At 37.6% G+C, this 8,992-nt stretch overlaps 1 protein-coding gene across 1 annotated transcript; it reads right to left on the bottom strand.

Annotated features, from left to right (window-relative positions):
- Positions 1-17: 17 nt before the first annotated feature.
- LOC144637506 (putative glycoprotein hormone G-protein coupled receptor) lies at positions 18-8,014 on the bottom strand. The gene is made up of 5 exons (XM_078496575.1): positions 7,987-8,014; positions 2,883-2,954; positions 2,260-2,331; positions 1,532-1,603; positions 18-1,432 (listed from the first exon to the last, which is right to left on the bottom strand). The coding sequence occupies exons 2-5, from the start codon at positions 2,900-2,902 to the stop codon at positions 25-27; spliced, it is 1,572 nt and encodes a 523-aa protein (XP_078352701.1). The 5' UTR covers positions 2,903-2,954; positions 7,987-8,014; the 3' UTR covers positions 18-24.
- Positions 8,015-8,992: the final 978 nt, after the last annotated feature.

The following is an 8,992-nucleotide window of genomic DNA, read 5'->3' on the forward strand; positions in this document are numbered from 1 at the left end:
GGATTTATTTGTAAAATCACATTTTCATGTTGTGCCTAATTCAAACGACTCATTTAGAGTTATCTGTGAAGAAGTTTGGACTTGGCCATAATAATTGACAACATACATCCCTCCATTGTGGTGAACTTTCGAAAAGAGAAGTCTTTTTCCCCACAATAGTCGTGAAATGATAGTTCTTACGACTTCTTTAAGGGATTTTAGGAATGCTTCATTTCTGAAGGCAAAGAGAAATGGGTTTAAACAGGCGTTGGTAATCATACAAATTGGTGGCAGCCAAATAGTTAATATAAAATTGACCTCTCGGTCAGATGTCACTTTGATATTAGCTGCAGCGAATACCACGATGCAAAGGTTGGGGACAGCATAGAATACCATGTTTGAAAAGACAATGACGCTTATTCGTTTGGCTAATGAGGTTTCACGTTGCATGCCAGCGCTTTTTGCAGATTTTCGCGCAGCGATGTATATGTGAATATACATCGCAAGGACAGCAAGATACAGTGCTACGAACAGTAACATCAATACCTGAGTTCCCATAAAACGCTGTGTGTTTCTAAAGTCTTGTACAAGGACGCACATGAAGTTATCTCTGATGCTTAAATGATCGAAGCGTTCGATCACAAAGCAAGATAAAGCGCCAAAAATGCAAATAAAGGCGCAGAGAACGCAAGCTAGTCTTAGATTAATTCGCAAATTCGGTCTCATGCAGTGGACTATAACCAAGTATCGCTCGATAGTCATTAGAACCGAAGTCAAAGCTTCGATCGTTTGGCCAAAAATCAGCAAGGATCTGAAATAAGGACATTCATGTTGCCTCCATTGACGAAGGCCAGAATCTGACATTATGCCGTGGCCGTTTGCTATTGTTATGGAGAAAACAGCCAAGAAAAGATCGCCAAATGCCAAATGCGCTGTTAGAAACATCGACGTCTTCTTGATTAAAGTATTGCTGCAAAGTATAGTAACTATGACAACCAAATTGAATACCATGGCAACCACACCGAGAATGTACTCAATTGGCCTGAGCGTCCTGGCCTTATCCCAGCAGTGGTTTCGATAAACTCTCCGGACTTTTGACATCACGACTAAACTTAACGCGCAAGATTTCGTATCACAAGTGCCATTAAAATATAGGTATTTCTTCTGGAATTGATCTATCAACGGCATATTATAGGACGGTATAAACTCGCAGCCCTTTGGTTTTAACAGCAGCTTTCGCGGAACGTCCGTTCTCGTCCAGTTACACTGTTTGCAATCTTTCGATGTTGTCGCTCCTAATATGGTCTTCAGGGCGCGCGCGTTGTTTGTAAGAAGCTTTTTGTTTTGCCTTATATTGAAGTGTGTATTTCCCGTGACGTCGAGAAATTCAAGCTTCGGAAGGTCGGCGGAGAGACTTCCATGCCACTTTTTGAGGTTGTTGTAAGCCAGAGTCCTATTAATTTGAACAAATCAAACAGATTTTAAACCCCAACACAAAGAAAGCACTATATACACATCGCACATTATAATTGTGAAATGATAAAAAACTTACAGGTACTCCAGCTGTTTAAGTCCATTGAATGTATCCGCTGTGATAATTTCTATTCTGTTGTGGTCTAAGAACCTAAAAATGTCAACTAACATTTTAGTTATTTAGTTTCCAGGGGGAAGTTATACTGACTGTCTGTAACTGACTGACTGATACTGACTGACTGTTTGACCGACTGCCTAACTGGCAGAGTGTGACTGAATGTAAATGATCAATGTAACTGACCGACTGGCTGGCTGCTGACTGGCTGGCTGACTGACTGACTGACTGACTGACTGGCTGACTGACTGACTGACTGAGGTGCTCTGACTGACTGACTGACTGACTGGCTGGCTGACTGGCAGTTGGCTGCTGACACTGACTGACTGACTGGCTGGCTGACTGGCAGTTGGCTGGCTGACTGATTTCTGTCTGACTGACTGGCTGGCTGGCTGACTGACTGGCTGACTGACTGACTGACTGGCTGGCTGACTGACTGACTGACTGACTGACTGACTGGCTGGCTGACTGACTGACTGACTGACTGACTGACTGACTGACTGACTGACTGACCGACTTTGGGTGTTCTTCGAAAGATTAATGAGAAAAGATTTTAAACAGCAACATTTTAGTTAACGAATGGAATAAGGTGGTGGTTCGGTTTTTTTTTTTTTTGGGGTTTTTTTTTTTTTTTATTTTTTCTTAAGTGTAGTTAAAATATGAAAAACACACGCTATCGATTTCATACTTACAAAAACTTGAGTGACTTCAGAGCTTCGAAAGTATTTCCCGGGATGACTTTGATAAGATTGTTTGAAAGAGAACTGTAGAATTAATGAGAGAATGAAACAGAATACATAAGCCACGTTCGTTTCCCTGCGGAGTTCGTTTAGTTGAGTTTGCGTTTGCGATTACAGCGTTTCGTCTGTTCGATAAGATTCTATTTTATTTCAAAAAATGTTTAAGAAAACTAAATTAAATTACGACAAACGACTACTTAGTTAGCCTTAATTAACCTAAACCAACTTAAATTTACAATTAAGCCCTGGCTTCAGCATTGAAGTTTTAGTCGGGATGAAAATGTTTGAATGTTCAAGCATTTAGAACAAGCCATTTCGTGCATTCAAGCATTTAGAACAAGCCATTCGTGCATTCAAGCATTTAGAACAAGCCATTTCGTGCATTCAAGCATTTAGAACAAGCCATTTCGTGCATTCAAGCATTTAGAACAAGCCATTTCGTGCATTCAAGCATTCAGAACAAGCCATTTCGTGCATGTGAAAGCAATGATTGTTAGATCGTTCAAAGTGGCCGGTTTATCCAGCGCGTTGTTTATCATGAAAAAAATGTTTTTAAAAAAGAGAATGTAACTTACAGATTTTGAGCAGCCGACATGTTACTGAAAACAACAGAAGAAATGTTTTCAACAGTGTTCCATGATAAATCCCTAAAACGCAAAAAGACAGATACAAAACATTAATATCTTCCTGTCCCTGATATCGTTCTGTCAATACAGTATAAATTGATAAATTACTCGATGTGAGCAGTTTTAAATGAATTTCCAGCGATTTCAGAAGCCCCAAATATAAAAAAAAAACGGGGGAGCATGCCCCCTGACCCCCTAGATGGCTTCTGATGATAACATCAGTTTTGCCTGACTTTCTTCGGCCTGCGTAGATTCACTCTGGGCTGTGTGCTTTCAACAGTAAACCGTTTGCAAATATGAATGATAGACAGTGGTTGTAGTTTCTGTTATCAATTTCTGTAAAGAAAATATGAACTCTTTAATTTAATAATTGTTTATAAATTAATATTACGTACTGTTTCAGTTTTCGCATGTTTGTGTCTAAATATTTTCCATGGACTTAACACACAAATATGACCAAATATGTGGAGAACTTAGAGAAAGAAGAAAGAAGTGAAGAAGTGAGAAATTCATCCTTCTTTGGTGTGCTAAGAAGCAGGAAAAGTACGTACATGGAAAAGCAGTGTCCATCAGGGAAAATGAGAGTGGTGTATGTAGGGAATTACACTTAAAAACTTCAATGTCAAATCAAAAACCTTCATCCCCTTACAGATAATAAAGAAATGATTGGTCCCTTAATAATGATTTTTTTTTAGCAAAGTGGATGAGTCATGTAATTTTCAACCCCCTATCTGGGGTGGGTCTGTCAGTTTTGAGCCAAAAGGAAGGGATGGGTCACAAATTTTCGAGCCACCACTTTTCCAATTGTTCCGGCCCACCCCCACCCCCCCCCCCCCGGGAACTTATTGATCAGTCCCTAAGGGAAACAAAATGAACAAGATAATTGAAATGTAAGACTCAGCTGCAGGCATCTTTTTAATTAAAGGAAGTCCTAACGTCAAAATAGTGAAGATTAAATAAAAAAAGAAAACTCATATATGACCAGGTGAAGATTTAAGTTATTGAATCGTTGAAGATTTTAATATACTGAAAGTTTGTGCCTTTGATTTCTCTTTTTGTTCAGAAACAGATCTATTTAGCAAGCTACACGCTTTAACATGTTTTAATTATCCGGGTAAAGAAAGCGCAATTTTTTAATTTTATTGGCTTATTAGCACGTCTGGAGATTCTTGTTAAAATTAATATGAAATGTGGTGAATTCAGAAAAATACAAATCAGTCGATAATACGTTTTTTCGCTTTTGTTGTCACAATTTTGAGAATTGATAAATTTCAAGTTTTTGGCATTCTGTTAATCGGCTGATGAGCGACGAAGCTATTGCCAACTGGGAATAATTCATCGATCGGAGGCGAAGAAACTGTCAGCAGAAATGACTGGCTGCCATTTTTATTTAATTTTAACTTTTGGTATTCAAAATCATCAGACGAAGGCCAAGAAGAGAATTGAAAAAATGAAACTGCAAATCTTTAAAAATTCAAATACTAAGTAGTAATACTAAATCAAAACAAGGCGCTGTAGTTTTGGCAAACTCATTTTCAAGTACATCACTAAAATTAGCAGTGTAGTCTAAAGTCACTGCGGGATGTCGGATACGAAATTCGCGATAAATAAAAGCGCACGAGAAATCAGTCCTTGTAATATATGGAAGTAAATATAGCCCAAACTATCTCCTTTACCATACCAAGTTAAATCCATTGTAAGCTAAATCGAAGCTAAAGCTTTTCAGAACTTCGTAAACAAACCAAGACCAAGTTAAGATAATACTAGCATGAAATTTACACTCATGTCATAAAACAAAAACATAAAACTAAAGTTAAACTTACAAAGAGCAAATCCTGTCCGGGAACTCCAAATCTTTGAGATATTACGAGGTTATTATACCTGCACTGCACTGTCAAGAGATTTGGCAAATCGGAAACAAGACAAGAATTGCACAAACAATTTTCCGGACAGGTTAAATTTTGCGAGCCAATCTCTTGTTCGAGAGTTCCTCTGTTAAACGCAAACAATGCGAGAAATATCTGCCACGAGAGAAAAATCGTTTTGGCCATATTCTATAATATCTGAACCTTTCATTCACCAAACAACGCAAGGAAAGCCTTTGGCAATAAGCAAGAGAATAAGATATGGGTGCTTTTATACAATCATTTTCTACTTCCGATGTTTTAAGTAGTCAAAGAAATTGATCCGATTAACTCAATAGGCCCCCACTCTCAGGATATGAAAAACTGTCAAGAAAAAAAAATGCAATTACTTTTTTTGCCTTTGGTCCACACCTACAATTAGTAGATACATATAAGGACTTCGTGCTGGCCAATTTTGCAAGTAATTGGATGTAAGAAATTCCCGGGAGGACAGCCGAGTACAATTTGGCAGTCCAAGTATTTTTTGGGGAATTATATGCTGTCACTGTGTAGGAAATAATTGGATAGTTCTTTGAATACGAAATTACACTTGCAATATAATTACGACAGCAAATATGTCATGAACGGTAATTAAAAATCCCGGGAAACATTTGACTTCCTTTTCCTATATTAAATAGAAGACTCGTCAAAAATAAATTTAGTAAAACTTCTCAATCTTCTGTTAAATGTTAAAATGATACGTCTTGCAGGCAACTGCTATATTTTCAGCGTGTTCATTTGCGTTTTAGTAGTCAGAGCGTTTTCGGGTGACGCTGAAGGAAAACGTCAATCTGATAAAACTAATTTAGATTTTAGCCGCGATTATCGGGATCCATTCTGAGTTTAAATATCGGTGTCGGAACTATCCTTTTTCTGAATATACAAAGACAAAGTGTTTAAATTCCCAATAAACTTAATAAGCTTTTCATCGCGTGCTCCCTCCGCCGCCCCCCCCCCCCCCCTCCCCCCCCCCCCCTGTTTTTTTTTTTTGTTTTTTGTGGGGAGGGTTTTTATATATAGTTTTTTTTTTTTTTTATAAAAAATTAATTATTTGGGGTTTTTTTTTTTTTTTTTTTTTAAAACCCCCCTCGATCCTCTCCCCCCCCCCCCCCCCCCCCCCTCTTTGATTGGTCAAGATAAGTTGCACTTGTTGTAATTTCGCGAGAGCTTGACCTCCGGTCGCAAATCTAAGTAAACACAATTACTTTAATTTACAAATCAGATAACCAATCTATCTTCATAAATTTGCTCCAGTATTTCATTATTTACTAGCTACTTATAAACGTAGCTTTGTAAGATTAAGCCTGTGTAGCAAGCGTTCCCGCATCGTTTGAGCTCGTTTGGGCGCGCGAAATTTGAGGCGAGAGCAAAAAAAAAATAAGGAGAAAGGGGAGGGAAAAGGGAGACGAGGGCTCCCTCCCCCTCCCGTCTCAGTCACCCACTTCCTATTTTTTCCCCTTGCCCCAATTTTCGCGCCACGCAAAATGTGGGGAACTCTTCATTCGCTTTCGTACGTCTTTGTGTTTTTCTATCACTAACCAACTAGATCTCTGCAAAGGAAATTTAATTAAATAGATATATGTCACACGACTTACGTCATTTACGGCTCAGTGATGTGCGTCGTAGATTAAGGATCATTAAGTAACGAGAAATTGTGACGCGGTAGCTTAACTAATTTTAAAACTCTTTATTGGTAACAAGTTTTACGTCCCGTTTTGAAATGTTTCCGAGAGTCAATTTACGTACTTACCGTGAAAACAAAAATGTCAAAATGAAAATGGATTAAAAGCTAAGAGTTTTCTTGAGGAAGGTGTCTATTTTTGGCAATTTTATTGCAATTGCAATCAAAATGCGAATTATTCGTCGCGATAAAAATATATCTAAGGAATGAGAAATTTATGTTCGCCATTTTGTAAACGAATCCTGACCCTGTGTCAATTATTCCTGCTAATTCTTTTGAGCGCTTGTGGTTTCAATTGTGGTGCCTACATTCTCTATTCATGATCATTTTCTTAATCAAATAGGATCAATCAATCAATCAATCAATCAATCAAAATTTTTTTTTTAAAAACACGGTATAAAAACATCAGTATAAAGAGATAAAGAAATCAAAAATACTGTTTTACGTGTTTGCGTGTGGGTGCCCTGTGCCCGTTGAGGAATATAGGTCATTGATTCCCTTTCTAAGCGTGTAAGGGTTAATGGCTTGCGTAATTTAGGTGGGAATTTGTCTGTCGCGTATTTATCTTGTTTCATTTACTACAGACGAGCTATTCGTCGTCTACACTTGTTTTCTATTCAGTACAACATCCATGTTGCAAACTGAAGTGTGAAAAGATAAAATCGATTGGCTAAACCAATTTGATCGAGGCATGTGAGTCAAAAATTAAGTATATAACGCCTACTTCGTACAATATCCTGTCATGTTAATTGTACTCTTCAACAGATAGTTTAATCTTTTTTTCCTGCGAATTTCTATTTATAGTTCATCTATCCACTATCCAGAATAAGGGACGGACCATTATTTTCTTGGGAGGGGGGGGGATGAAAAATTTTCCTCTGCAAACTTTTTTTTTTAGTTTATGCACCTCTGCAAACATTTTTTTTCGAAATTCTTACTATTTTTTGTTATACATATCGTGTTTGCAAACAATTTATTTTGTCTTTCCAGGCCCTGCAAACATTTTTTTTCAATATTTTTCATCCCCCCCCCCCCTCCAAAAAAATAATGGTCCGTCCCTGAGTAAGAAAAGCAGATTTCCAACAAGAAGCGCCAGAAATCATACTTTGTATTATAGTTGTAGTACTATACTGTATTACCGTACCCAAATTCGCAAGTAGCCAATCAGAAGCGTGATCTACTGTCCTGATATCCTACGATATCAAGTCACTGACCTGATATGCCACCATATCATGGACACTTTCAAGTAAAGTAATGAATTGAAAAGAGGTTTTTAACAATAAAACAGAGCCTCGTAATTTAAATTAGCTGGTGTTTACCGTTAGTAGAAGAAGTAAAAACTTTCCAACCAAAACTAAATTTGAGCGCGCTCGCCAATTACGCGATGTTTGCCGACGAGTACTGGAACATTCAGACTGAAATTTTTCGCTAAATTCTGAATTTGGGAACGGTAAATACCTAATCGTACCTTTTTGGTACGCTTCGATGGCATATCAGGCTCGTTTGGTCTCGCCAGGGTATTTTGGCTCGACTACGTCTCGCCAAAATACGAACCATGGCTCAACCAAACTCGCCTGATATGCCACCGAAGCGTACCAAAAAGGTACGATTAGGTATAAGTACTATACTTGTAGCACTGTTATTGTACATGCTTTGTAGAGTGTGTTTACCTGACGTCATCAAACTTAAAGAAGGTATGTCGCTTTATTCTTAGTTATTTTTCTGATTACTTTAAATCAAGAAAACCTTATAATAATAGTTTTCTAAAGTTGAAAGACACCAGAAAAGTAAAAATAACCCGAAAACAAACAAAAATGCAAAACTATGGAAGTTTAAGAAGGATTACAAACGACAAAGTTTATAATATTGGTCTTTTTTTTTCAAGATGTGCTGCCCGTGTTAGCTCCATTAAAATATGAGCCACTTACAGTAATATAAAGATCAGTTTTAACGCCCAAGGCGGTAATTCAATTTTAGGAACGCAAGGGAGACCACTTAACAGAGACAGGCGGGTATTCGCGACGGAGAATTTATTTCGTAAAGAAGCATTTAAGTTCCTGGACATTGCCTAAACTAATACTAGAAGTTGTTTCGTTTTCTTCGATGTGCAAAAATAAACTCATTTGAATCAAAAAGTTTTCAACTCCAAAGTAAACTAACTCGGTATTCGGATGAGGGCTAATTCTGTATATAGAGCACATAATGCGAATGGTTTTTATTACGATAAGGACTCTTGTTTGAACAGGGTGTTTATTGGAATAGGACGGTGCTTATTATAACAAAACAAATCGTCTTCCAAGGGGGTCTATTTGAGAGGGAGATCTTATTGAAAGGAGGGCTCCCAGTCCAATCATTACAACTTAAAATTGTTCAAAAACCAAACATTTTTTCGGAGATACTGGTAAAAATTTTGAGGGCTAAAGTAACTTCTTTTTCATAAAATTAGCTCATAATTTTATTCATTTGCAACTTAA

The sequence above is a fragment of the Oculina patagonica genome, chromosome 14 (genome assembly GCF_052425735.1).
Source record: "Oculina patagonica isolate OP01 chromosome 14, crgOcupat, whole genome shotgun sequence".
Classification (NCBI taxonomy): domain Eukaryota; kingdom Metazoa; phylum Cnidaria; class Anthozoa; order Scleractinia; family Oculinidae; genus Oculina; species Oculina patagonica.